Below are 27,454 nucleotides of genomic sequence, written 5' to 3' on the forward strand. Positions count from 1 at the left end.
CTGCAATTACTTTGACGCATGAGGATATCACCGACAAGTTTTTCTAGCAAGTTGTACACTGTGAATCATCATGGCTTTCAGGTTCAGTAGCATCCTCTTGAAGATCTGCTGTTGTCCAGAAAACTATCTCGTATGAGTGTCTATCTGGAATCTCATGGACAGTGACAATCCAGCCAGAATCTTCCTCGCTTTTGTAGGCTGACTGTCAATATATCAGTCAAACAGACATACAAGATAAAGTTTCGAGCGCCTACACTGATACCACAAGGGACTGAGGTATCTGGAACAAGCATTGTAGGAAGTAGTGCAGTGATGGAAGAGCACCTCACCTTGATTGCAAAAGACGAGGTTCTGTAACCTGTTTCCCAGTTCAGCATTCCAAAGGACCAATTGTCCTACACCCGCACCAATGACCAGATCCTCAGAGATGAATTTAGTGCATGAAACGGTTTGTGGGGTTTTTGACAAAGGATCGCAGGGGACAAAGATATTCTGAGCTGTTTCGGATCCCAGAACGAAGATTTGATAAGTCCCAGCGACAGTCACTAAGACGGTTCCTTTTCCTGGGCAAACATCATTACTAGACCAGTATGAACATCAAGCACACCGATGCATTTATTTTTGACTTACATTACACCTGGTATGAGCATCGTATCTTCATGTTCAAAATCGAGAGAATCAGAGTGTACAATACTCCAGAGGCTTTCGTCTCTTGTCACTGATAGTCCATCGGTTTTCATGAAAAGTTTACGCACACTGCAACACCATTCTCGTATGATATCAAGATACGATCTCGAGACATCGCATGGATTGACTGTATAGCTCCGATGGGAAGGTATTTATCGATGGGTGGGGCCGGAAGTGTTTTCAGAAGTTCCCAGTGGGGGCTATCTTGAAAAAATGATTCAGCGGTTGCTCAAACAGTTATCGGCAACTAACTCACTACTACTATCATTTCGATCACGATGACCTCGTATCTCCACCACCTTGCCCATAGCCACTACGAGAAGATCCTTGTGCAAGAAGACAGAGAACGTCCTGGTTTGCTGAGTTTGACCAGAGTGATGAAAACCCTCAATTGACGAGGACCTTTCCTTCATCGTGATAACATACACCAAGCCTCCTTCATAGGATATAACAAGTTGTGGACTTCTCTGCGACCATGCGATGAAGGAAATCCGGTTCTCTTTCGAACTATATTGAACCAGGGGCTCAGGATTCATGTTGACCTTGACGTTCCAGATGTCGACACAAGTTTCTTGCGCAACTGCAAGATAGCGGGCATCCCCTGACAGCACAACGCCGAGGATCCTTGTTCGGGCATTTGGGTATGTGATGTGCTCTACTTCTCGCCACTCAGAACGCATGACGCACTTGCTAGGATCGAAGTGGTGGGGTGGGGTGATATTAAACGCGCTCAACGTAGTGAGCGCCAAACGGTTGTATATTGCATATAATATAAGGCTATCTTATACAATCCGTCGTCTTTCCTCATCATGCCTTAACATTCGGCGAAAGTCGAATGGAAGATAGTTGTGTGAAACCTCTAGTATCTTACGGTCTACAGTGGCCTTCAACTGTAGCAAAAAAGCAATCCCGAAAAGGAGAAAAAGAACAGTCGGAAGATTGAGGAGGAAAACCTCTATAAAGGATGTCAGGAAACGTCGCGTCGTCTATAATAATTGGAGGATGTGGACTTGCCGATCAACAGAATGCTTCGACTCTCTGTCGGGACAGCTGGGGAAGAGCGATAGGTAAAGGGATGTGAAAGTCTATGCCAACCGGAATGGACCAACACCGCCTTTATTATGGGCCATTTTGGGACATACTGCCTTAGATGGCTTGGGATGGGGAAATGATTTGCGATGACTGTAAACGATGCCGCCGAAAAACTGGGAATTTCTGCAATTGGGAATCCAAGGACGGAATCGTGAGGTCGAGTGAGCTTGCTTGTGACAAACGTCAATGACGCCACTAACCGACCCAAACTCGTATTCAACTTCGAGGCGATCCAAAAACGCACGGCGCCACTGATGCGGATGATAGCTATAGAGGAGAGTTGTAATTCATCCCAATTGTACTTGAAGACTGGCAATGTCGGCATGGGCCATCTCGCCCGCAGCTTCAGGGAAACCAGCGCAGAAGAGCAGGATTGAACTGGGTCGCTTGTAGCAAGCGCGAATAACACCGACAATAAATACGAGTTGAAGGAAACCCATGAATAGCCGGTGTCACTGGAGCGGGTGAAAAAATGAGAACGACGATCTTGTAGGTCTCTTTCGGCAGCATCATCGCATTCAGATTGAGAAAGAGTGGTTTTGGCCTCCAGTTCTAAGTCACAAATTGTAGCATGAACCAAATCCAGATGTGCGAGTTCTCCGGCCTGATAATATCTCAGTGAAAAATTCAATATAGAATGAAAAAGCCACTTCACTCACCAATGAGTTGGAAGGTGAGTAGTTAGAGCCTTCCGAATCAGTAATACTGCAGTGAATCTCGACCTCAGAAACACATTTTGGAGTCTGGAAATAAGAAATACATCAGGTCAAGAGTCTTCGATTCGATATCGGTCAGACCTCTGCAATCATCTCAAGGTCTTGGTCCAAAAGTGTTGAGATATTCTCTGATGATCTGTTCAATTTACTATCACCAGACTATGGGTCTTGTTAGAAGTCTTGGAATAAGAAGAATTTACGTCCTCACTTGGGTTGCTGAATTATAGATGCTGGTCATAAAGGACGAGTGTATTCTGAGATTTTCGACCGCGAAGCGCTCAGCGACTACGCGATCTTCTAAGATTTTAGCACAGAGATGAACACGAAGTGGTGCAGGAAGCTCACCAAGACGACGCAGCTCATCTGCGACACTCCGTTGAATTTTGCCTACATCTTCAGTTCCGTGTATAGGGAGGAATCGAAGAGCGATTGTCCACAAATCTCCGATATATTCTGTGGTATTTCCTTGACCATACTGCAGGTTTCCATGGGCACTCGACTTATTGGGTTTCTCCTTGAAGCCATTCAACTTAAGATCCAGACGCTCAATCATATTTTCAGTGCAATCCTTCAGGACATCCTTAGTACTTCGAGTTAGTCAGAAACGCAAGATTGAGCAAACATATGTACCCACCAGCTTCTCCTGATGAGATTCTTGATGAGCTTGCAATATGTCATTGGTTCCTTTGATCTTCGTGATTATTCTGTGTTCGTCTTCTCGAAACTGTTCAATGATATCGAAAACCATCGCAAGACTTCGTCTCTTGATATTTGTGAACATTGACTGCATATCGTCTAGGGTATGATGATCTCCCTGTATAAAGTGTTTAATGCTATATCGGAGCAATATACATTGCATCTGGAACTCACACATTGAAAGGAACTCAAGTAAGCTGAAATATCCTCATCACTACTGCCCCGCCGCTGAAAGCAATTCTGATCCTTCCTGTCATGATTCCGTAGGCATAAACCTAACTGGGAAATGTCCGTAACTAATTGGAACTTAGAGGTGCGAGTCAGAGCCAAGGCCTCGGAAACTTGGTCATACACGGATGCAGAATATGTTGAGGGTCGCACAACAATCCCCGACCGTTTAAACGATGAGTCAACAGCCTTGAGCACATCTCGACAGCGTCCTGCGAGTAAGAATGCTTGTAAAAGATCTTCCTTCAGGAAATTTCCTTTCGGTGCAGAGATTGCTTTCGTGTACACAGTTTCTAAAGATCAACGCGTCAGAGCCGGTTACAATGAAAGCTATCAAAAAAGTTCATAGGTAGCTAACCGAGTTTACGAATGAGTGCTCTTCTAAGTGGTAGGTCTTCAAGAAGCTGCACGAGATTCAGTTGGTTGTGCAAGAAGATGGATGTAAATGATGGCTAACCTCTTCTTGAAGCCGAGATGAGTGTATAACAAGCGTACGGATGGCTTTGGCATTCTGAGCGATATTTCGTGCGCTAGATGATGAATGTACAGACGTCTGTCCCTGCAGCAATGAAGTAACCGTTAACCCGTAATCCTCGGTGAAAGAATTCAGGTGGTTGATTAGTTTATTCTATTGCGATTCAGCACAAGAACTTCATCAAATTTGGAAAGCTCACCGTCTCAGTAGCAAGCCGGGAGAGTGACTTGTGCTTTTCTTCCGTCGAAGTTTCGAGACCTATGATTGATTGTTGCCAATGTTCTACTGCCTCATTCCAAGCGTCCTGGGCAACATGAATATCATGATTCACGTCTTCTATGAACTGCATTTCGAGTGGCGCGCGGAAGTATGTTACTGTATGAAACAAAAAGCAGGCGTGACGCGGAATTTGCTGGCCAAAGCTTGCTTGATTTCACATGACAATTCGATATAACATGCAATCTTATCGTGTTGTCGCAAGTAGGGGCTCTTTGCCAATTCATAGTATGTTTAAATGGTGGCCGAGTAAAAGTGATGTTGCGAGAGGCTACCATTATTACATATTCGTGATTACGATTGTAAGAGTTAACGCAAAGCCTTCAAGATTCTTTTCATTGCTTTCGGGGTAACCCATTCGGGAGATATACCCTTGCGGTATCTGAGAGCAATGGCAAGTTCATAGCCATCCCCAACGACACGGCGTTCACCAAAATAAATCCTCTCCCAACGTAAGGAATCTCCATTCCAGATCCACATGCGGACACAATACTTGAGCAATTTGGAGAGCTGTCCTTCATTTAGTTTCGCCCTCTCCGCTTCATTTATGTGCAAGAAAATGACATTGTGTTCAAGCCGCATGGAATTAGGAGGAAACTCGGGAGGGCTATCGAGGGGGCCTGGAGTACAATAAGTATACCACGACGTGGTGGCGTTTTTGTTGATAACCTTTCGCTGCCGGTAATCGCAGAGATTATAGCCAAAGGCACATGAAGACGAATGCGTGTATTCGAGTTCAAAAAGAGATGTATCGGTCGTAGCTGATGAGCTTGGACTTTCCGAAGGATCTGACGTTGGCAAATGACCTTTAGATCGAATTGGGTATGGGCTTCGACGAAGTGCTTGACGTCGATGCCTTGACATCTTTGAGCAAGAACCAGGAGTTGCATTTATGTGAATGCTTACCGAATAGCCGAAGAAATGGATTCTGGCTCAGTCTTAACCTCAGGTTCTTCCATTGCAAGTGGCGCAATCACTTGGGCCACGATGTTTTCAGGCATATTCGTGGATCGAGTGAGGTCGTCCTGACGTTGATGGGTGGCAGCGTTGGAGGACAAGTCGTTCAAGGAATTGGAAGAAGAACCAATTAGTCTTCGGAGAAGATGTGAGACAAAAGTTGACAGTGGCAGGCAAGTTCATCGGTACATACCTGTCCATGACCGTGTCAGGAATCGTTTGCGTCTCAATCTCCGCTTTGTAAAAAACGTTTCCCTCAGTATCTGCTTGCACCACTCGTATAGGAGCCATGGTCTCTAGAAGATTGGCGATGGATGTTCTGCGAATAAATTTTAGGTTGTAAAGCGAAATTTCAAATGGACAATTCGTACCCAGACAACCTTGCTTTGTTTTCAGCGCCACTGCCATGACCAGCAAGTGTTCTGTAGTAAGATGAGGCAATACGACGACAAAGATAAGGATAACCACTTGCGTTACGCGACCAGGTAAAGCCTGCCCTACCGATTCCCTGGTCCTGAGTCTGAAGGAAATACGGTTAGATGGGAGAGATCAGAAGAGAAGTTCACAAGCTGACTGGATCGAACGGGCACTGAAGTGCAAGGAAGGAAGCACGACAAAAGTTGTTGAGTTTGGATCACCAAACTCGATAGAGACAGCGTAATATTCAGGCGGCATATTGTAGAGGCGACTTGTAAGCTCCATCTTTATAGGTAGTCACCCATGCATGTAACAAAGAAACAAAGGAAACCGTCGAGATTTCGAACTTTCTTGTACGACAATATAAAGGGAGGACCATCGTAAAAAGGGCTTTGAATTCAAGAACGAGAAGATAGCAAAGGATGGGATGGAAAACGAACCGACAGAAGTCGGATGTCGCCTACAACAAGTAGTTGGAGCAATTTTGGGAAGAGAGATCCGAGTCGCTACTAGTACAAAACGAAGTCAAAGCGACCAATCAGAGAGAAAAACGTGAGGATTAAGTAAACTGACCGTTTATAGTAGTCGGCAGTTTCTGGCGTATCTGTTCCCTTCGTTCGAACCACTATGGTGGTTCTTGACAAAGACTACTGTCTTTGTAATCAAACTCGGGGACAAGCTGCTGCGTGCTACTTAGGGACTCATGGACCTCAAACTCATCCGCTGCCGGCGCATCAAGGCGTTCCACCAAATCTACCGCTACCATCCAGGCCCTTTGGGTGAGCCTTGCCAAATTCATACGGCGTCTTACACCAGAATGTATGAGTGGAGATGAGGCTGGTATGGACGGAAAGTATTACAAAACACAGGTAGAGTGGCGCTTGCAAGAGTTAGCCGACTTCCTAGCCCTACTTAGCGCCTGGTATATGGTCGCTACCTGGATCATGGCAAGTACTATTCACCTGGAGAGCTTCCGCATCCGCGGTATCCTTCGAATAGGGCTGACATGGTCATGCAAGCGGACGCTGCGTCTTTACAACTACCAATCAATTGGTACAATCTAGCCTGGCTCGCAGAATATCAAGAACGGCGAAATATCTTGTCTCCTTTGCGCACCGCTGTCTCTCTGGAATCGCCTGGCGACATCGCACGGTATGTATACCACTGATCGTGAAGTTAATGCACAGTATTGATCTTATTTGCAGTTGACCTGCGATGGGTTGCGGTTAACTCCATAGAACTTGTGTTCTGTGACTTCACGGTCTGCGGAAGATGATTACTTCATGTGAGTTTTGGGTTCTGTATATTGCTGATACCTAGCTCACTGCTGTCCTGATACGCCAGAACACTTGGCTAGTTCGATTCCAGACAATTTACGGAAATTTTTATCATGTCACCTGCAGTCGTAGACGGTGGTATGTAGGTGATAGGTGCTCCATTAGATCCTCAGGAAGATGGGTAATACCAGTGCTCCCTGCTTTACAACTATCTGTCTATTAGACTGTTTACATTGATCAGGGCCGCATGAGTTATTGTACACTCCTCATATAAGTGTGATATTCTACCCTACTGGAAAGTACTAGTGCATTCTACATCAGCATTCTCAAACTTTCACTATCTACTCTTCAACTCTGTTTCAAAACCCTCCTTTTGGTACATCCTTATTTCTTATTCTTGATATAACCAGCTTTGATGTTTCCATTTTAGGAAAGGTTACTTGGCCACCGGTTCGAAAAGAGAATTGTTCGAAGAATGACCCTGCAAGATCTAGCTTTGCAGACTATAAGAGGTTCATCCTGTCCAAGATTTTTGCATGATCAAACGTGAGTAGTTGTATCTGAATCTGTGCCATTGACGTTCGACTCAGTTTTTTTTGTTGCTGGTGCACTATCAGGGATTGAGTGACGGCTATGAAGACCGGAAAGACGTCGCAACTCATTGAATCTAACCGTGGGTCTCAATGCTTTATGTGTAAGAGTTTTATAATGAAATGCCAAGATATTGAAAGTCGATCCACAAGATATCTTTGCAAAGAGATTGAGCATTTCAATATCAGTCGAATGCTGGACTGTCTAATAAGGATTTAGCTTGTAACGTAAATCCTCTGTCAGGAATTTGAATCGGTATTGGGTGACCAACAATCAGTACTAATTTAGGGTTAACTGCATTTCCCTTTCCACGCTGCTCAGAGATTTTTCGTGCGCGTGTTCTGTGACCTTTCGTTACCTTTAGGATGCCTGCTCACCGTACCGACCGGCCCAAGAAACGATTCCATCCTTACCTTCGACGAGGCAAGTTCCTGCGAAATCGGCCAGTAAGCGTATTTCGCCCACTACCGCACAGACTAATGCTCACAAGTTTATAGGACCACGGGGTGCAACAACAATTTCACGCTCTCGCTTTCTTTATGTTTGTGAGTTCAAAACGGCATGATTATGACTCCGTTGTTCAAGATAGGACTGATATTGTCTTTAGATGGCCCGGCTCTTCGTTTGACCACTCCCCGTGAGTTCCGGGCGAACCTCTCGTTCGCAGGTTCTCTGGTTTACGCTCGATTTCAATGCATCGAGAACGTTGGAACATTCACATCGCCCTTGCTGCTACCTGAACGCTATAAGGCTCGACCCGCGCCGTCCTTCATTGATTCAAAGTTGTAGATAAAACAAATAATCGAGAGGTCGGGGATTGTATATAAATCATTGGTGCGTTCTCCTCCACACCGTCGTGTATTCTGTCCTCACCAATATCTTTTGCAAGAAATGGTTCATATTGGCCGTTGGTAAACTCAAGCTATAGTAATGAAGCTCAATATCAATTCTTTTACTACGGAGGAAGCCATGGCGCCATGCGCATCATTTCGTTCTGGTACAATCAAGAGACTCTGTGCCAATGTGCCCTGCCGAAATAGGCCAGTTGAGCGAAAATGTAGGACGATTCTAGCTTTTATCATGCTACTTATATTATACGAATTTTCGTGAATAATGATCGTGACTTTTCTTCTTCGTTCCCCTTCAAATCATTGTACCTTCGCTTTCTTTTCCAGCTTGTTCCCTTTTTCTTCCATTAGGCCGCGTTCTACCTTTTTCTATCTTCCTCCTTCGTGCCGCTTGAGTACAACGACCATTAAACCAAACATTTCGTATCATAGCTCAGCCATAGATATTTCGTTTTTATATTCCTATCGACTGGGCTGCTTACCTCTAAGCTCTCTCTGCCCCTCTTTGGTCTTGGCTCAAGCGACATTTCTGCCTCCACTACTGCCGTATACAACGACACTGTCACCTACAACTTCTTATAACCTGCCCTATTCTCGCGCATAGCATACTACTCCAGTGATGCAGTGCAGTGAGGCTCCCCTTGTGATGCTCGAATCAGATATTGATATATCTCAACTCCCCGAAGGTATGTTATCTTCCCTTTGTAGAGCCTTCATAAACTGACAAGTTGCCATTATAGACGATGGGACTATCCCGAAGCGCAATTTTCACCTCGGTCCGGGCAAGTTGCAAAACTTTCAACGTTATATTCAGGAAACATCAGCGCCCATCCTCGTTCGAACGGAAACAAAAGGGCTGTACAAGGAATACAGGAGCTGAGGAAGGAGTTGAGGAGGTCTGCTGGAAACCATAGTGCGCATGTATACCTTCTGCCGAGGGTACCTGTATCAGTGTCATTTGTAACAGGAACATCACTGCCATCTGCAGCAGTAATGCTTGTGGTATTAAGATCAACCAGCCCAAATTTCGCGATACTCAAGGTGGACAACAGATTGTTGGGATCCGTTCATTGGTGCGCGACGACAGTTATTTTTGTTGACGGATCATGGGCGCCTGTTGATATTGGAACTGGGCAAGCGTACTGCAGGTGGCGTATTGGCAGGAGTTTAGAATTGTCTTTCCGCAAAGAATGTGACTGGTGACAGGGCGTTCGCGGGGTATGCTGTGCGCGACGTTTGATTAACCAAGGCTTACTGAACTAAGTGCTGTTTTGGTAAGGAGAACCTGGATCCATCGGTTTAAGCTCTCGAAAACTATTCTCAATATTCACATCCCAACCTATATTTCTATACACTAAAATCGACGGGTTAGGCGTTCAATTCTATACACTAAAAAGCGACGGGTTAGGCGCTCAATTAATTTACATAAGCAGCTCTAGGAATGTAAAAGATGGACGCGACGATAACACAGACATTTATTGCTGATAGTAGAGAATTACTCCATTATATATCACCCAGGTATATACAGTTTGAATTGATCATTGTCACATAGGTTGTGATTACTATGTGCGATAGCTAAAAAGGACCACTCCATTAGTGACACATGATTTTGTGAATGCTGGAAATCCTCTGTTTGTCTTTGAGAGTATACACATGAGAAGAAATTTATTCTATTTCTTGCATGAGTTGAAAAGAAGAGGGGACCAATCAATGACTGGGAAGAGGGTTTGGAGCTGATACTTTTTATTGCACACATTACTGTACCAAATCAATATAATTTTGAATGTTTATTGAGGATGCATTAATAAGCTCACAGATTCCCTCTGCACCCTTGTGCACTGCTCTGCACCGAAAATAAGCCGACAGATTCCCTTTGCACCCTTCTGCACCGCTCTGCACCATACTAGCTCAAATAAGCTCTCGGATTCCTTCTGCACCCTTCTGCACCGCTCTGCACCATACAGGTCCAAATAAGCTTGCGGATTCCCTCTGCACCCTTGTGCACCGCTTGGCGCCATACAAGTCCAAATAAGCTCGCGGATTCCCTCTGCACCCTTGTGCACCGCTGTGCACCATATAAGTCCAAATAAGCTTGCGGATTTCTTCTGCACCCTTGTGCACTACTCTGCACCACAAATAAGCTCATGGATTCCCTCTGCATCCTTGTGCACCGCTCTGCACCATACAAGTCCAAATAAGCTCACGGATTCCTTCTGCACCCTTCTGCACCTCTCTGCACCGCTCTGCACCGTACAAGTTCAAATAAGCTCTTGGATTCCTTCTGCACCCTTCTGCACCGCTCTGCACCATACAAGTTCAAATAAGCTCTCGGATTCCTTCTGCACCCTTCTGCACCGCTCTGCACTATACAAGTCCAGATAAGCTTGCGGATTTCTGCTGCACCCTTCTGCACCTCTCTGCACCGCTCTGCACCATACAAGTTCAAATAAGCTTGCGGATTCCTTCTGCACCCTTCTGCACCGCTCTGCACCATACAAGTCCAAATAAGCTTGCGGATTTCTTCTGCACCCTTCTGCACCTCTCTGCACCGCTCTGCACTATACAAGTTCAAATAAGCTTGCGGGTTCCTTCTGCACCTTTCTGCACCTCTCTGCACCGCTCTGCACCATACAAGTCCAAATAAGCTTGCGGATTCCTTCTGCACCCTTCTGCACTGCTCTGCACCGCTCTGCACCATACAAGTTCAAATAAGCTTGCGGATTCCTTCTGCACCCTTCTGCACCCCTCTGCACCATACAAGTCCAAATAAGCTTGCGGGTTCCTCCTGCACCCTCCTGCACCTCTCTGCACCGCTCTGCACCATACAAGTTCAAATAAGCTTGCGGATTCCTTCTGCACCCTTCTGTACCTCTCTGCACCGCTCTGCACCATACAAGTCCAAATAAGCTTGCGGATTTCTTCTGCACCCTTCTGCACCTCTCTGCACCGCTCTGCACCGTACAAGTTCAAATAAGCTTGTGGATTCCGTCTGCACCCTTCTGCACCACTTTGCACCATACAAGTTCAAATAAGCTCTTGGATTCCTTCTGCACCCTTCTGCACCACTCTGCACTATACAAGTCCAGATAAGCTTGCGGATTTCTTCTGCACCCTTCTGCACCTCTCTGCACCGCTCTGCACCGCACAAGTTCAAATAAGCTCTTGGATTCCTTCTGCACCCTTCTGCACCGCTCTGCACCATACAAGTCCAAATAAGCTCTCGGATTCCATCTGCACCCTTCTGCACCGCTCTGCACTATACAAGTCCAGATAAGCTTGCGGATTTCTTCTGCACCCTTCTGTACCTCTCTGCACCGCTCTGCACCATACAAGTTCAAATAAGCTTGCGGATTCCTTCTGCACCCTTCTGCACCCCTCTGCACCATACAAGTCCAAATAAGCTTGCGGGTTCCTCCTGCACCTCTCTGCACCACTCTGCACTATACAAGTTCAAATAAGCTTGCGGATTCCTTCCGCACCCTTCTGCACCTCTCTGCACCACTCTGCACCCTTCTGCACCTCTCTGCACCGCTCTGCACCATACAAGTTCAAATAAGCTTGCGGGTTCCTTCTGCACCTTGCTGCACCTCTCTGCACCGCTCTGCACCATACAAGTCCAAATAAGCTTGCGGATTCCTTCTGCACCGCTCTGCACCATACAAGTCCAAATAAGCTTGCGGATTCCTTCTGCACCCTTCTGCACCTCTCTGCACTGCTCTGCACCATACAAGTCCAAATAAGCTTGTGGATTCCTTCTGCACCCTTCTGCACCCTTCTGCACCGCTCTGCACCATACAAGTCCAAATAAGCTCTTGGATTCCATCTGCACCCCTCTGCACCCTCCTGCACCGCTCTGCACCATACCAGTTCAAATAAGCTTGCGGATTCCTTCCGCACCCTTCTGCACCGCTCTGCACCATACAAGTCCAAATAAGCTTGCGGATTCCTTCTGCACCCTTCTGCACCTCTCTGCACCACTCTGCACCCTTCTGCACCTCTCTGCACCGCTCTGCACCATACAAGTTCAAATAAGCTTGCGGGTTCCTTCTGCACCTTTCTGCACCTCTCTGCACCGCTCTGCACCATACAAGTCCAAATAAGCTTGCGGATTCCTTCTGCACCCTTCTGCACCGCTCTGCACCATACAAGTCCAGATAAGCTTGCGGATTTCTTCTGCACCCTTCTGTACCTCTCTGCACCGCTCTGCACCATACAAGTTCAAATAAGCTTGCGGATTCCTTCTGCACCCTTCTGCACCCCTCTGCACCATACAAGTCCAAATAAGCTTGCGGGTTCCTCCTGCACCTCTCTGCACCACTCTGCACTATACAAGTTCAAATAAGCTTGCGGATTCCTTCTGCACCCTTCTGCACCGCTCTGCACCATACAAGTCCAAATAAGCTTGCGGATTCCTTCTGCACCCTTCTGCACCTCTCTGCACTGCTCTGCACCATACAAGTCCAAATAAGCTTGTGGATTCCTTCTGCACCGCTCTGCACCATACAAGTCCAAATAAGCTTGCGGATTCCTTCTGCACCCTTCTGCACCTCTCTGCACTGCTCTGCACCATACAAGTCCAAATAAGCTTGTGGATTCCTTCTGCACCCTTCTGCACCCTTCTGCACCGCTCTGCACCATACAAGTCCAAATAAGCTCTTGGATTCCATCTGCACCCCTCTGCACCCTCCTGCACCGCTCTGCACCATACCAGTTCAAATAAGCTTGCGGATTCCTTCCGCACCCTTCTGCACCGCTCTGCACCATACAAGTCCAAATAAGCTTGCGGATTCCTTCTGCACCCTTCTGCACCTCTCTGCACCACTCTGCACCCTTCTGCACCTCTCTGCACCGCTCTGCACCATACAAGTTCAAATAAGCTTGCGGGTTCCTTCTGCACCTTTCTGCACCTCTCTGCACCGCTCTGCACCATACAAGTCCAAATAAGCTTGCGGATTCCTTCTGCACCCTTCTGCACCTCTCTGCACTGCTCTGCACCATACAAGTCCAAATAAGCTTGTGGATTCCTTCTGCACCGCTCTGCACCATACAAGTCCAAATAAGCTTGTGGATTCCTTCTGCACCGCTCTGCACCATACAAGTCCAAATAAGCTTGCGGATTCCTTCTGCACCCTTCTGCACCTCTCTGCACTGCTCTGCACCATACAAGTCCAAATAAGCTTGTGGATTCCTTCTGCACCGCTCTGCACCATACAAGTCCAAATAAGCTTGTGGATTCCTTCTGCACCGCTCTGCACCATACAAGTCCAAATAAGCTTGCGGATTCCTTCTGCACCCTTCTGCACCTCTCTGCACTGCTCTGCACCATACAAGTCCAAATAAGCTTGTGGATTCCTTCTGCACCCTTCTGCACCCTTCTGCACCGCTCTGCACCATACAAGTCCAAATAAGCTTGCGGGTTCCTTCTGCACCCTCCTGCACCTCTCTGCACCGCTCTGCACTATACAAGTCCAAATAAGCTTGCGGATTCCTTCCGCACCCTTCTGCACCTCTCTGCACCGCTCTGCACCATACAAGTCCAAATAAGCTTGCGGATTCCTTCTGCACCCTTCTGCACCTCTCTGCACCATACAAGTTCTAATAAGCTTGCGGATTCCTTCTGCACCGCTCTGCACCATACAAGTTCGACTTAGCTTGTGGATTCCGTCTGCACCCTTCTGCACCGCTCTGCACCATACAAGTCCAAATAAGCTTGCGGATTCCTTCTGCACCCTTCTGCACCTCTCTGCACTGCTCTGCACCATACAGGTCCAGATAAGCTTGCAGATTCCTTCTGCACCCTTCTGCACCCCTCTGCACCATACAAGTCCAGATAAGCTTGCGGATTTCTTCTGCACCCTTCTGTACCTCTCTGCACCGCTCTGCACCATACAAGTTCAAATAAGCTTGCGGATTCCTTCTGCACCCTTCTGCACCCCTCTGCACCATACAAGTCCAAATAAGCTTGCGGGTTCCTCCTGCACCTCTCTGCACCGCTCTGCACTATACAAGTTCAAATAAGCTTGCAGATTCCTTCTGCACCCTTCTGCACCGCTCTGCACCATACAAGTCCAAATAAGCTTGCGGGTTCCTTCTGCACCCTCCTGCACCTCTCTGCACCGCTCTGCACTATACAAGTCTAAATAAGCTTGCGGGTTCCTTCTGCACCCTCCTGCACCTCTCTGCACCGCTCTGCACTATACAAGTCCAAATAAGCTTGCGGATTCCTTCTGCACCCTTCTGCACCTCTCTGCACTGCTCTGCACCATACAAGTCCAAATAAGCTTGTGGATTCCTTCTGCACCGCTCTGCACTATACAAGTCCAAATAAGCTTGCGGATTCCTTCCGCACCCTTTTGCACCTCTCTGCACCGCTCTGCACCATACAAGTCCAAATAAGCTTGCGGATTCCTTCTGCACCCTTCTGCACCTCTCTGCACCGCTCTGCACTATACAAGTTCAAATAAGCTTGCGGATTCCTTCTGCACCCTTCTGTACCTCTCTGCACCATACAAGTTCAAATAAGCTTGCGGATTCCTTCTGCACCCTTCTGCACCCCTCTGCACCCCTCTGCACCATACAAGTTCGACTTAGCTTGTGGATTCCGTCTGCACCCTTCTGCACCGCTCTGCACCATACAAGTCCAAATAAGCTTGCAGATTCCTTCTACACCCTTCTGCACCGCTCTGCACCATACAAGTCCAAATAAGCTTGCGGGTTCCTCCTGCACCTCTCTGCACCGCTCTGCACTATACAAGTTCAAATAAGCTTGCGGATTCCTTCTGCACCCTTCTGCACTGCTCTGCACCATACAAGTCCAAATAAGCTTGCGGGTTCCTTCTGCACCCTCCTGCACCTCTCTGCACCGCTCTGCACTATACAAGTCCAAATAAGCTTGCGGATTCCTTCCGCACCCTTTTGCACCTCTCTGCACCGCTCTGCACCATACAAGTCCAAATAAGCTTGCGGATTCCTTCTGCACCCTTCTGCACCTCTCTGCACCGCTCTGCACCATACAAGGCCAAATAAGCTTGCGGATTCCTTCTGCACCCCTCTGCACCCTTCTGCACCGCTCTGCACCATACAAGTTCAAATAAGCTTGCGGATTCCTTCTGCACCCTTCTGCACCTCTCTGCACCGCTCTGCACCTCTCTGCACCGCTCTGCACCATACAAGTCCACATAAGCTTGTGGGTTCCTTCTGCACCCTTCTGCACCTCTCTGCACCACTCTGCACCATACAAGTTCTAATAAGCTTGCGGATTCCTTCTGCACCGCTTTGCACCATACAAGTCCAAATAAGCTCTCGGATTCCTTCTGCACCCCTCTGCACCCTCCTGCACAGCTCTGCACCATACCAGTTCAAATAAGCTTGCGGATTCCTTCTGCACCCTTCTGCACCGCTCTGCACCATACAAGTCCAAATAAGCTTGCGGGTTCCTTCTGCACCCTCCTGCACCTCTCTGCACCGCTCTGCACTATACAAGTCCAAATAAGCTTGCGGATTCCTTCCGCACCCTTCTGCACCTCTCTGCACCGCTCTGCACCATACAAGTCCAAATAAGCTTGCGGATTCCTTCTGCACCCTTCTGCACCTCTCTGCACCATACAAGTTCTAATAAGCTTGCGGATTCCTTCTGCACCCTCCTGCACCTCTCTGCACCGCTCTGCACCATACAAGTCCAAATAAGCTTGCGGATTCCTTCTGCACCCTTCTGCACCACTCTGCACTATACAAGTCCAGATAAGCTTGCGGATTTCTTCTGCACCCTTCTGCACCTCTCTGCACCGCTCTGCACCGCACAAGTTCAAATAAGCTCTTGGATTCCTTCTGCACCCTTCTGCACCGCTCTGCACCATACAAGTCCAAATAAGCTTGCGGATTCCTTCTGCACCCTTCTGTACTTCTCTGCACCGCTCTGCACTATACAAGTCCAAATAAGCTTGCGAATTCCTTCCGCACCCTTTTGCACCTCTCTGCACCGCTCTGCACCATACAAGTCCAAATAAGCTTGCGGATTCCTTCCGCACCCTTTTGCACCTCTCTGCACCGCTCTGCACCATACAAGTCCAAATAAGCTTGCGGATTCCTTCTGCACCCTCCTGCACCTCTCTGCACCGCTCTGCACTATACAAGTTCAAATAAGCTTGCGGGTTCCTTCTGCACCCTGCTGCACCTCTCTGCACCGCTCTGCACCATACAAGTCCAAATAAGCTTGCGGATTCCTTCTGCACCCCTCTGCACCCTCCTGCACCGCTCTGCACCATACAAGTCCAAATAAGCTTGCGGATTCCTTCTGCACCCTTCTGCACCTCTCTGCACCGCTCTGCACTATACAAGTCCAAATAAGCTTGCGGATTCCTTCTGCACCCCTCTGCACCCTCCTGCACCGCTCTGCACCATACAAGTCCAAATAAGCTTGCGGATTCCTTCTGCACCCTTCTGCACCTCTCTGCACCGCTCTGCACCATACAAGTCCAAATAAGCTTGCGGATTCCTTCTGCACCCTTCTGCACCTCTCTGCACCGCTCTACACCATACAAGTTCAAATAAGCTTGCGGGTTCCTTATGCACCCTTCTGCACCTCTCTGCACCGCTCTGCACCATACAAGTTCAAATAAGCTTGCGGGTTCCTTCTGCACCCTTCTGCACCTCTCTGCACCGCTCTGCACCATACAAGTTCAAATAAGCTTGCGGATTCCTTCTGCACCCTGCTGCACCTCTCTGCACCGCTCTGCACCATACAAGTCCAAATAAGCTTGCGGGTTCCTTCTGCACCCTCCTGCACCTCTCTGCACCGCTCTGCACCATACAAGTCCAAATAAGCTTGCGGATTCCTTCTGCACCCTTCTGCACCTCTCTGCACCGCTCTGCACTATACAAGTTCAAATAAGCTTGCGGATTCCTTCTGCACCGCTCTGCACCATACAAGTTCGACTTAGCTTGTGGATTCCGTCTACACCCTTCTGCACCGCTCTGCACCATACAGGTCCAAATCAACTTGTGGATTCCTTCTGCAACCTTCATCAATGCACTTATAATTCTCACCAATTCAATCCTATAAGTTTATTGTTCATACCTACAATTTTAGCTTGATTTTTCACAACTTTTGAAAAAACGATATAGCATCTATATCACATAAGTTTCTGCTTTATATCACATAAGTTTTTAATATATCCACACTCTCTTATTGTAAACATATTTGTCACAGTCACACCCAAAGTATCATATAAGTTTCCCATTGTTCCTTATCCTTATTGTGTTCTTTCATGTGACATGATCAGATAAGTTTCTAAGGTGTTTCCTTATTGTTCCATATTTGTCTCATATCTATATCAAATAAGTTCTGCACAAGTTCCATTTCTTTCTTATCACTTATCTGATTATTGTCAAATTCAGGTCCAAATTATTATCTTATCTGTATTACATAAGTTCCCTGATCTTATTCAATCCTTATCCGGAAATTTTTGTCCATATATATCATATAAGTTTCGCATATCTTAGCACCTTTTATTGAGGACAAAGTAAATTGCGGTATTGGATAAGTCATTGATCAGTTATTGAATAAGTTCGGCATCTTATATGCTTGTAATTTCACGCTTGTTTCAGATAAGTTCTAGGTAAGTCACGTGAACTTATCAGAATTTGCATGCAGTGTCATAGTGTGCTGAACATTTCGCTTATGTTCTAGGCAGGACCCAGCTCACCATCTCGCTGGTCCTTTCTTGCCGCAAACGTTAGCCTGTCTCCATCTGGACGCTTCCAACTGCTAAGTTTTTCATCAGTCCTATAGGCTCTCTCACACCAGAGAGAAGCAATTCTCCCGATATCAGACGACGACACCAACCGCGCGCTGTAGATCCTTTTCTCCGTTGGGCCGTAGTCCCAGGTGAAATTCGCGATTGACCTTTACGAAGTTTCGTATTCTCACCACCCCCTGTAGTGGCCTCATTAAAGGTGCTCCTTGTACCAATCATCCTCTATGTCAATTGGGAGTTTGTATATCCCATCTTCGTTCAGTTTATTCCCCAAGGAAACACCTACCTCTCCTCCGACCTCCCTAATCCATTCGCCCAATTCTTTCTCCTTTCACATCCTGTTCCTTCCTTAGATGAGGAAAATCTACGCTATCAGAAAGGCTGGTCCGACCTCCTTTTTATTGCGTATTATGTTGTGTTTTGGTCATTTATACGTCAATCTCTCTCTTTCTACGTGTTCCAACCTATGGCGCGTTATTTCGGTATTAGAAAGCACAAGCTGGATCGTTTCGCAGAACAGGGGTATGCCATGATATACTTCGGTATCATGGGTGCTTGGGGATACGTTCGTCATCAGCGTTTATCCTTTCAAATGTCCGAACTTACGCTTTGTAGCGTATCATGGGCCAACTTCCTACTTGGTGGTACCGTACCGAAGCATTTTGGATAGACTATCCTCACTGGAATATGATACCAGAGCTCAAACGGTACTATCTCATGCACATGGCGTATTGGATACAGCAACTCCTTGTTCTTGTTCTGGGCTTGGAGAAACCACGTCAAGACTATTACGAACTTGTGGCTCATCATATTGTCACTATATGGCTCGTCGGGTGTGTTTTGACCCTGAGGGTTCAGAGAATATCTTCTCATCTTTTTTATAGCTGGAGTTATCTCATCAACCTCACCCTCATCGGAAATGCCGTATATATGAGCATGGATATACCAGACGCATTCTTTGCTGTAATCCGATCTCTTAGTATTGTCTATAACCTAAATCATCGACAATTTCTCTCCAGTTTTCGAAATTACTCAACTACCTCCGCGCAGAGCGCGCCAAAGTCGTCTCGTTCATTATTTTCATCTTTATTTGGACGTTAGTCTAATTGCTTCAACGCCTTCACAAACTCCTCTAATAATCCATGTCTTTCAAGGTACTTCCGCCACATCCTCAACTTCTATATTCTCTACTCCGTGTGGTTTGAGTATGACTTGATCCCGTGAGTTGTTTGCTGCACAATCTCAATTGCTTTCGCAAATTTCCCTACTCTCGTAGTGATTCCTCCAAAGTATGGATATGGGCCAATGGAACTTACCTTAACTGGTGGATGAAGTATCAGGTGTTCACGCCCCTACTTCTCCTTCAATTCTTGAATCTCTTCTGGTACTTCCTGATCATGCGTGTTCTTCGCCGGTGAGCAATGATGCGCGTACTCCAAGCCTCGTCTAATATATCCTGTATCCAGAGCTATAGTTGGTAGCGAGGTCGACGATGTACGTTCGGATGATGAGGATGATGGAGAAGATGAGGATGAGGACAAGCCTCTTTCTCAATCCAAAAAGGACAAATAGAGCTTATTAGCAACTACATGATGTGATCAACTGGATTCAATTTGCGAGTTTCGTCAATTAGCTCTAACCTGGCCTTGGACTATTGCAATATCTTCTGGATTGTTGGCGTGCTAAGTCTACAGCGCTAAGTACATAGTGTGATTCACTACTTGTTTACAAGATTACAAGATGATATCCATCTATGTCCTATGAGAACTAAGGCTACATGTTTCTTTTGAACTTGAAGCTCACAGGCTTGTAACCGGCACCCTCCTGGGAGGCCTTGTACCCACTCACGCCGCATATTAGATCTACATTAGCCACCAGCAGGCCACCAGTGACCACGAAACAAGGTGTGGTCCACGACAGTGGAGCCTAGTTTTAGTTGAATCCTTTATTATTTAAGGAGTAAGCGCTCACATACATATGTCACAACATAAGCGCTTACTAAAAGCTCACCCTTGTCTTTTAACCATTTTCTTGAAGTTGATTTCTGTCGTTCTCTCAGCTTGTACATATTCTTTCCACAACTACACATCTCTGAGCATGGGTAATGATGGTGGAAGTATCCCGGATCGTCGGGACCTCGTTCGGACCAAAGCAAAGGTACACAAAATATATTACTAACTACGAACCTGTTTTGACGCATAAGATAGGCAGAACAAGCTGATAAAGCCAACCAGACTCGCGCAAGATGGTTCTTCTGTGCTCTTTCTAAAGTTGGTGATCCGTTAACACTATGAACGCTAGAATTTTGAACTCCCATATTTCCAGCGACCGCTTCAAGATCCTATAGTGTCTTGCGCTCTCGGCAAACTATATAACAAAGACTCTATCTTGGAGTATTTAATAGACAAGTCTGCTTATGGAGATGGGGAAAGGATATGTGGACACATTCGGTCTCTAAAGGTGCTGCACATCGTTATCATCGTCCGTTAGCCCCCGGAACTCATGTCTTCTAGGACGTCAAGACATTAAGGCTGACTCCCAACACCAGCGTTTCCCCTTCCACTTCCCTCGATCTTACTTTGCGGTCACCTTTCGTTTGTCCACTCAACTTGAAGGAGATGAACGGTGTCCAACCCTTTGTCTATATTTCGACTTGTGGCTGCGTCTTCTCACAAGCTGGTCTGAAGACTGTCGTTAGCGCCTCTTCATCGCCCAAGGAGAAGAATAAACTATTAGCACAAGGTGAACCAACATCTCACGAGCAGGAATTGGAGCTTTGTCCCCAATGCGCAACCAAATTCTCCCGACTGGATGACATAGTAGTATTGAATCCACTTCCGGAAGAAGAAGAGCACATGCGGGAAAAGATGGAACAGCAACGGTTAAAGGAACCTACGAGAAAGTCAAAGAAGCGAAAGAATGCTTCTTCCGTGGACGATTCTGAAGCTCCTGCCAATAAGAAGAAAGTTGTGACCCCCATGCAGCCATCGATAGCAGCAGTCAGTCGGGCGGCGCTTGCCATGGAGGAAGCAAAGAGGAAAGCAACTATGAGCGAGGCAGTTAAGAGCTTATATGGAGATGGAAAGCCAGCAAGAAACGAGACGTTTATGACGCGGGGAACATTCACGAGATACGCGTAAGAGAAAATGTTACGTATTTATATTTCTATTGCTGTAATGTGTTCTGTATAAGTATGCACTTCGATGTAATTGTTCGTTTCTGGCGGCTGATATAATTCATCACCTCTTCGTTGCTTTGAGCAGGAATGATATGTAGGTCGCAATCGGGCGTTTCCTTCAGCCCTAGCGTAATGGGGTCAATTGGTATAAGTGAAGATGTGCTTAAATTGCGTTGCGAGTTAGTATCCCGTCAAAGCTAGTCAAAGTAGGGTAATATGTCACAGGCAAATGGATGGAGATCATGCAGCATTGTGATTTGTGATGTACGCATAGTGAGTAATAAACGAAATATCCCTTATACCATAGGCCTAGGAAGTGTGTCCAGTGTGTGTATATTTTCTGTCCATCGTATAACGTGCTTGATCCTTCCAGAATCCTCGCGTGTCGAATGCAAGAGTAGATAGGCATTTTCGGAGAGTTAGTCATCCTTTTTGGAACGAGAAACGACTGTGTCCTCTTCATCATCCTCAGCTTCTCCATCATCCTCGTCGTCGGAACGTTCATCGGATACCTCGTTGCTAGTCATTGCTCTGAATGACAGGTTAGTAGATGGTCGCAGGTGTCAAATATTCAATTATGTGTACCCACCGGTAGGCAATACGCATAATCAAGAAGTACCAGAAGAGGTTCAAGAATTGAAGCAAAAGCAACGGCGCAAAGACCTGATATTTCATCCACCAGTTAAGGTAGGTTCCATCGGCCCATATCCATACTTTCGATGATTCACTGAAGAAGAGTTATGGGAGCGGTAATTGAGATTGAGGAGTGGAGCTACTTACGGAGTTAGATCATACTCGAACCACACTGAGTAGAGTATATAGAAATTGAGGATGTGGCGGAAATATCTGTTGAAAATGAGTATTGATGACATAGAGGCTCTGGAGGAGTGACTTACGTCCAGACGAAGGTGAAAACAACGAAAGAGACGATTTTGGCGCGTTCTGCCTGAAGGTAATTGAGTATTTTCGAAAACTGCAGAGAAATCGCCGCTGATAGTGAGTGAAATGATAGAGTATACTGAGAAATCGAATTACAGCTAGGAACGTGTCTGGGATATCCATGCTCATGTATACGGCGTTTCCGATGAGGGTAAGGTTGATGAGATAACTCCAGCTATAAAAAAGATGAAAAGAGATTCTCTGAACCCTCAGGGTCAAAACACACCCGACGAGCCATATAGTGACAATATGATGAGCCACAAGTTCATAGTAGTCCTTACGTGGCTTCTCCAAGCCTAGGACAAGTACCAAAAGTTGCTGAACCCAGTACGCCATCTGCATGAGATAGTATCGTTTTAGTTCCGGCTTCATATCCCAGTGGGGGTAGTCTATCCAAAATGCTTCGGTACGATACCACCAAGTAGGAAGTTGGCCCATAATGCGCTACGAAATAATGAATAGACAGTGTGAATGGATAAACATAGGCAACATACATATCCCCAAGCACCCATGACAGCGAAGTATACCACGGCATATCCCTGCTCTGCGAATCGGTCCAGTTTCTGTTCCCTTTTAATACCATAATAACGCGCCATAGGTTTTAGCAAGTAGATAGATAGACTTTGACGTATCAATGACCAGAATACCACATAATACGCGATGAAAAGGAGGTCGGACCAGCCTTTCTGGTAGCGTGGACTCTCCTCGTTCAAGGAAGGAACAGGATGTGAAAGGAGGAAGAATCGGGCGAATGGATTAAAAAAGTCGGAGGAGAGGTAGGTGTTTCCTTGGGGAATGAGCTGAGCGAGGATGGGAGATACGAGCTGCCAGTTGACATAGAGGATGATTGGTACAAGGAGCACCTTTAATGAGGCCACTGTAGAGAGCAGTGAGATACGAAATTTGCACAGGTCACCCGCGACATTCACCTGGAACTACAGCCCAACGGAGGAAAGGATTTACAGCGCGCGGTTGGTGTCGTCGTCTGACATCGGGAGAATTGCTCCTCTCTGGTGTGAGAGAGCCTATAGGACTGATGAAAAACTATAAGTTGGAAGCGTCAAGATGGAGAAAGGCTAACGTTTGTGGCAAGAAAGGACCAGCGAGATGGTGAGCTGGGTCCTGCCTACAGCACGAGTAGATGCTCAGCACAAGTATTACGTTGGATATGGACGTACTCTATATGGCTGAGCATTGTGAGGGACGACTTTTTGTTAACCATGAAAGGAGGTCAAGTGACAAATATTCCATTCTTGCCAGACTTAGACTATGTATATATATTGACTTCAAGCTGACTCTTCAAGACACTTGTCAAAATCCAAACTGCTGTAACTTTTATGTGGTAACTATTTGCCATCGAGGAGGCAAAGAAAACGCGTGAGGTGCAGATGGTAAATCCAACGGAACGAAACCAAAACGACGAGGTGAATATTCATAAGGAACTCGATTTTTAAAATTAATGCCACCACAGCAGGTCCAATGCCGTGTCGTCTATGTACATGTCTGTAGTTTGTATGATCCCATTACTATTGGAACGTTGAAACATCCTTACTGCCCTGAAAGGCGTTCAATGACATTCTCTCCTCAGTTCAACTTGAAGATTTCTGGCCAAACATCACGTAGCTCTTCTAATTCACTGATGACCTTGATGTCTAGTTGCTCTTCTTGCTTAGAATCCACATTGGCCTTGGCCGTCGAAGATATCTTGGTTACTTTGCCTCCCTCGACGTGCTCTAGTCCCCGTTCACAGAAGTGAACACAGTGCGCCCAGCCAATCTTTTGGGCAGCTTGAACATTGCGCCAGTTGTCATCGATAAAATAGCATTTCGAGGGATCTATGACTGACGCGAGAGACATGGCCTAATGTGAAATATGATGAATACAGACATATCGAAATTTGTGAACACTGACCTTGCGATAGTATGCAGGTTCAGGTTTACTTGTCAAATCTTTTGCTTCATAGTCGCAGTACACTATTCCTTCTACAAGATCCCGGAGATTTAAAATGCGCAAAACGCGTTCGGCGTGCTAGGGACAATGAGCGTCGCACTCCAATGACTCTCGATGAACAATCATACCACTTTATACGCGTTCGTCAATGCCCAAACACGCACCCGAGAGCGATCTATGTCTTCGAGTAGCTTTCGATGAACAGGATTGGGAAAAATCATTTCTTCTAGTGGCAAAGCCTGATCGCAGTTACGGTCAAAGTCTAATGGATCTGCGGAGATGAATGAGCATTGCTGACAGGGAAGATTCTATGGGGAGTACGAGCCTACGCCGTGATGTCGAACAAGTCCCGCTAGTGCAAGTCCGTATTGGGTGTAATACTTGTGATGCAAATCGGATGCCTCTTCATCGCTCAATCCGAGTTTGACGAAATAATCTTTGGTCATTTGTTAGCTGTAAGTAAAGCTTTGAAATCACGATGGACTGACCGTGTATCTTGACACCCATTGCTTGAGATATCTTTGCACTTGTCGAGTAGAGAGTGTTGTCAATATCGAAAAAGACAGTAATCTGACGTTCATCTATGACAACTCTGTTTCGATTTGGCATTGGACGTGGATAAAGTCGACTGAGGGTCACCTTGAATAGTCATTGTTGGTAGATGATAAGAGCGTAGACGTGGTATAGAAGCAAGAGTGTGTCAATGAATGACTCCAGACTCCAGAAACGTTCGTGACGGCTCGTCCGAAATTCGGAATATGATAAGATAACAGTGATCAACTCCTTACTTGATTTTCTATAGAGCAAAGAAACGCGCTGAAGGTGTACTCAGAGGCATGGTGATCACGCTCAAAGTTTTGGTAAACCCTGATGGTACGTTCCTATGATGCAGCCATAACTTGCGACTCATTATTGTTTAGCTTAGGCCAGGTTTAGGCTAAGGAATGGCGGGAGTAATCGTGAGAAAGATATGTGGGAACCACCTATACAGTCACATGACTATCTACAATCTACATCCAGTTGCTGGTAGCTTGTCAAGGCAAAGTAAACGGGCTCCTCAAGATTCAAGTAATATCACTCGTTATCCAAATTGCGATCTGCTAAACGTCTCTCCTTCCGTTTAGATGGCCAGAAGTAAAGAACTCGTCCCCGGAGTTGGGCGTTTCTCCCGATCCCAAGTCGCTGCTAAGCGCGGTCTGTACAAGGGTCTCAAAAAATCCGAAAAACCTGCTGTCGAGCCCACTCCGGAGACTGTAGAAAAGACCATTGGTGGCAACAACAACGGTGAAAAACGTATTGTTCCTACCTCCAAAGCTCCTCGATTCTACTCCGCAGAGGATGTGCGCCAGCCAAAGAAGAGTCGTAAAACTGCCAAACCTCCCCAGCTTCGTTCTTCGATAACACCTGGAACTGTCTTAATTTTACTGGCCGGGCGATTCAGGGGGAAGCGTGTTGTATTCTTGAAGCAGTTGGAGAGCGGTTTGCTGTTGGTTTCCGGGCCTTACAAGGTCAACGGTGTTCCTCTGCGACGTGTTAATCAGGCATATGTTATCGCCACCTCTACTAAGGTTGAGCTCGAGGGTATCAAGGTGCGTTTGTATGTTATACAATGTTTGCGCTTATCGCTTATCATACTATATCAGCTCTCTGAGGAACTCAACGATGCCTACTTTGCCAAGCCTTCTTCCAAGGGTGCTAAATCCGCAGAAGAGGAGTTCTTCGAGGAAGGCAAACCTAAGGAAAAGGAGGCTTTCCCTGCATCCAAAGCTGCTCTTCAGAAAGAGGTTGACTCTACCCTCATCACCGCCATCAAGAAGACCGAGAACCTTGTCAAATACCTCAGATCGACGTGGGGTTTGTCAAAGGGTCAGTATCCTCATCAGATGGCGTTCTGAGTTAGCGTTGGGATTCACGGAGGTGGCTTGGACGACGTAGGATTTATGATAACATGCTTCTGTACTGCATATGAATCGTTCTTTATAACTTCTATTCGCGCCACAGCATATGCGTTACTCAAGTCAAATCGTCAGGCAAAATATACTCAAAAAAGATTTTATGTCCCTCTGAGTCTGAACATCTGACATGGAATGACTTCGTAATAACTTAAGGAACACAGCTGGTGAGTGTATCAGTAGCGTGCTCTGTAAGTATGGGGTAATTTTCTGTTGAAAATCCGATTAGCGCAGTACAAAAAATAACGAATGAATACTGCAGCGGTCATATTAGATCAAGAGAAATTCACTGGATTACCGGCTCACCACCACAAAAGTAGTGGTGTTGTGAATGCGGTTGCCTCCATACCACATTTATTGTCATCCCGCTTAGGCAAACAAAACACTTGTACTCACCTTCATTTTTTACTGACTGTTTGATCATGACCCTTTCAGTGGTTTCTGACCTGACCGCGGAGGTGAAGGGGCCTTCAATTTGACTTGGACGTTGGCAAGAGCAGAGCCGGAGCCGGAGCCAGGAACTGCTCGCGAGACTTGCGCCGAGGATGTTCCTCTCGGTTTCTGTTTTTGCGTGCTAGCCGCCCCATGAGGTGTTGGGGTTGGAGTCGGGATCTGGGTCGATGTAGCAAGGAATTCTCTTCGCTTCTTCATAGCTAGTGAATTAACTAGCCATGTTTGAAAGAGACCGAAAGCTGCTGATGTGACCCAGTAGAGTGTTACTGCCTGCCATGAAAGAAGAAGGGGTTATGAGTAACGGGTCCTTTGCTTGTGCATTTGCGAAGGCATACCCCAGGAGCAATAGAGGCCAAACCTATTCTGAGAATTGAGAGAACACGCATCGAGTCTTTCAAATTACTCTGCAGGTTGAATTTCACCATTGACAATCTATCTCCACTCTTTGCGACAGTCTCCTTCATCTTTTTCTCCTTCTCCTTCAACGCCTCCTTCTCAGCGGGGTTCAAGACCCAATGGCTAGATTCAACATTTGCCATTGTAAGGAGGCCTACCACGACAGGCATGGTAAACGTAGGATCAGGATGGTTCAAAGTTGATAATGTTAGAAAGGACTCCGAGTCAAAAGGAGAAGTGGGATCTGCAGCGAGACGTGCGAATACCATGGTCATAACGATAAAGAGAGGTGCTTGAGCCATGACAGGCATGAGAGCTGTTGTGAGGGGTCTGCACTTGTGCAACTTCACTAGTTCTTTGCTTTTCATTTGCATCTACGATCATGGTCAGCTTCGCCCAAACAAAATCTCGGTCGTTACGCACAATATCGTGACAACGCTTCGCGTGAATCTCTGCTCTTAGCTCCTTATTTTCGAGCAACCCCTCCTTGCGCATTGCGTTAGCCTGCTCATGCATAACAATGGGCTTCAACTCCCTTAGAACAGGGAGGACATTTCTCTCAAAGCGGAAT

At 46.5% G+C, this 27,454-nt stretch overlaps 11 protein-coding genes across 11 annotated transcripts; 4 read left to right on the top strand and 7 right to left on the bottom strand.

Moving 5' to 3' along the window:
- Positions 1-43: 43 nt before the first annotated feature.
- C8R40DRAFT_1169395 (uncharacterized protein) lies at positions 44-1,367 on the bottom strand (the record flags this gene model as incomplete). Its single annotated transcript, XM_046231368.1, has 6 exons — positions 44-202; positions 255-358; positions 408-580; positions 631-711; positions 756-891; positions 944-1,367. The coding sequence occupies 6 exons, from the start codon at positions 1,365-1,367 to the stop codon at positions 44-46; spliced, it is 1,077 nt and encodes a 358-aa protein (XP_046087366.1).
- C8R40DRAFT_124656 (uncharacterized protein) lies at positions 1,030-4,361 on the bottom strand. Its single transcript, XM_046233639.1, has 11 exons — positions 4,094-4,361; positions 3,877-4,047; positions 3,778-3,823; positions 3,366-3,712; positions 3,130-3,309; positions 2,841-3,075; positions 2,704-2,789; positions 2,577-2,654; positions 2,439-2,522; positions 1,702-2,383; positions 1,030-1,642 (listed from the first exon to the last, which is right to left on the bottom strand). The coding sequence occupies exons 1-11, from the start codon at positions 4,241-4,243 to the stop codon at positions 1,470-1,472; spliced, it is 2,232 nt and encodes a 743-aa protein (XP_046087367.1). The 5' UTR covers positions 4,244-4,361; the 3' UTR covers positions 1,030-1,469.
- C8R40DRAFT_124478 (uncharacterized protein) lies at positions 4,362-6,129 on the bottom strand. The gene is made up of 6 exons (XM_046233610.1): positions 5,702-6,129; positions 5,600-5,647; positions 5,499-5,549; positions 5,321-5,446; positions 5,077-5,262; positions 4,362-5,026 (listed from the first exon to the last, which is right to left on the bottom strand). Exons 1-6 carry the CDS (start codon positions 5,827-5,829, stop codon positions 4,480-4,482), a joined length of 1,086 nt encoding a protein of 361 aa, XP_046087368.1. The 5' UTR covers positions 5,830-6,129; the 3' UTR covers positions 4,362-4,479.
- A 118-nt stretch (positions 6,130-6,247) lies between these two features.
- Positions 6,248-8,201, top strand: C8R40DRAFT_1068620 (uncharacterized protein; the record flags this gene model as incomplete). The annotated part of the gene is made up of 10 exons (XM_046226028.1): positions 6,248-6,323; positions 6,361-6,597; positions 6,750-6,805; positions 6,865-6,959; positions 7,122-7,197; positions 7,252-7,367; positions 7,777-7,858; positions 7,910-7,957; positions 7,998-8,049; positions 8,080-8,201. 10 exons carry the CDS (start codon positions 6,248-6,250, stop codon positions 8,199-8,201), a joined length of 960 nt encoding a protein of 319 aa, XP_046087369.1.
- Positions 8,202-13,259: 5,058 nt separating this feature from the next.
- On the bottom strand, positions 13,260-13,558 carry C8R40DRAFT_1002842 (uncharacterized protein; the record flags this gene model as incomplete). Its single annotated transcript, XM_046222774.1, has 2 exons — positions 13,260-13,399; positions 13,420-13,558. Coding segments are annotated over 2 exons (279 nt in total), but the record flags the coding sequence as incomplete, so codon positions are not given.
- Positions 13,559-17,839: 4,281 nt separating this feature from the next.
- C8R40DRAFT_1236476 (TLC domain-containing protein) lies at positions 17,840-19,707 on the top strand (the record flags this gene model as incomplete). Its single annotated transcript, XM_046233413.1, has 10 exons — positions 17,840-17,877; positions 17,949-17,993; positions 18,043-18,146; positions 18,201-18,580; positions 18,631-18,848; positions 18,900-18,978; positions 19,035-19,111; positions 19,170-19,235; positions 19,292-19,429; positions 19,482-19,707. 10 exons carry the CDS (start codon positions 17,840-17,842, stop codon positions 19,585-19,587), a joined length of 1,251 nt encoding a protein of 416 aa, XP_046087371.1. The 3' UTR covers positions 19,588-19,707.
- Positions 19,708-20,112: 405 nt separating this feature from the next.
- C8R40DRAFT_1068623 (Rtf2 RING-finger-domain-containing protein) lies at positions 20,113-21,155 on the top strand (the record flags this gene model as incomplete). Its single annotated transcript, XM_046226029.1, has 4 exons — positions 20,113-20,172; positions 20,223-20,285; positions 20,341-20,496; positions 20,529-21,155. The coding sequence occupies 4 exons, from the start codon at positions 20,113-20,115 to the stop codon at positions 21,153-21,155; spliced, it is 906 nt and encodes a 301-aa protein (XP_046087372.1).
- Positions 21,156-21,612: 457 nt separating this feature from the next.
- On the bottom strand, positions 21,613-23,354 carry C8R40DRAFT_1169401 (longevity assurance proteins LAG1/LAC1; the record flags this gene model as incomplete). The annotated part of the gene is made up of 10 exons (XM_046231369.1): positions 21,613-21,724; positions 21,783-21,920; positions 21,974-22,039; positions 22,090-22,166; positions 22,229-22,307; positions 22,359-22,576; positions 22,627-23,009; positions 23,062-23,165; positions 23,214-23,258; positions 23,311-23,354. The coding sequence occupies 10 exons, from the start codon at positions 23,352-23,354 to the stop codon at positions 21,613-21,615; spliced, it is 1,266 nt and encodes a 421-aa protein (XP_046087373.1).
- Positions 23,355-23,716: 362 nt separating this feature from the next.
- C8R40DRAFT_1042817 (pyrimidine 5-nucleotidase) lies at positions 23,717-24,691 on the bottom strand (the record flags this gene model as incomplete). The annotated part of the gene is made up of 5 exons (XM_046224113.1): positions 23,717-23,992; positions 24,044-24,160; positions 24,211-24,375; positions 24,412-24,518; positions 24,571-24,691. 5 exons carry the CDS (start codon positions 24,689-24,691, stop codon positions 23,717-23,719), a joined length of 786 nt encoding a protein of 261 aa, XP_046087374.1.
- A 515-nt stretch (positions 24,692-25,206) lies between these two features.
- On the top strand, positions 25,207-25,977 carry C8R40DRAFT_1169403 (60S ribosomal protein L6; the record flags this gene model as incomplete). Its single annotated transcript, XM_046231370.1, has 2 exons — positions 25,207-25,671; positions 25,726-25,977. The coding sequence occupies 2 exons, from the start codon at positions 25,207-25,209 to the stop codon at positions 25,975-25,977; spliced, it is 717 nt and encodes a 238-aa protein (XP_046087375.1).
- Positions 25,978-26,454: 477 nt separating this feature from the next.
- Positions 26,455-27,378, bottom strand: C8R40DRAFT_1042571 (60Kd inner membrane protein-domain-containing protein; the record flags this gene model as incomplete). Its single annotated transcript, XM_046224093.1, has 3 exons — positions 26,455-26,757; positions 26,823-27,257; positions 27,307-27,378. 3 exons carry the CDS (start codon positions 27,376-27,378, stop codon positions 26,455-26,457), a joined length of 810 nt encoding a protein of 269 aa, XP_046087376.1.
- Between the last annotated feature and the right edge of the window lie 76 nt (positions 27,379-27,454).

This window comes from Lentinula edodes (assembly GCF_021015755.1).
Source record: "Lentinula edodes strain Le(Bin) 0899 ss11 chromosome Unknown C8R40scaffold_13, whole genome shotgun sequence".
NCBI lineage: Eukaryota > Fungi > Basidiomycota > Agaricomycetes > Agaricales > Omphalotaceae > Lentinula > Lentinula edodes.

Coding starts and splice junctions, on each gene's coding strand:
- C8R40DRAFT_124656 (XM_046233639.1), bottom strand. CDS start 4,243: ATGCAGTTCATAGAAGACGTGAATCATGATATTCATGTTGCCCAGGAC. Junction 3,824..3,876: donor CATCTCGGCTTCAAGAAGAG/GTTAGCCATCAT, acceptor AATCTCGTGCAG/CTTCTTGAAGACCTACCACT. Junction 2,523..2,576: donor ACCTTGAGATGATTGCAGAG/GTCTGACCGATA, acceptor TCTTATTTCCAG/ACTCCAAAATGTGTTTCTGA.
- C8R40DRAFT_124478 (XM_046233610.1), bottom strand. CDS start 5,829: ATGGAGCTTACAAGTCGCCTCTACAATATGCCGCCTGAATATTACGCT. Junction 5,648..5,701: donor TTCAGTGCCCGTTCGATCCA/GTCAGCTTGTGA, acceptor TATTTCCTTCAG/ACTCAGGACCAGGGAATCGG. Junction 5,263..5,320: donor CCTGACACGGTCATGGACAG/GTATGTACCGAT, acceptor TCTTCTCCGAAG/ACTAATTGGTTCTTCTTCCA.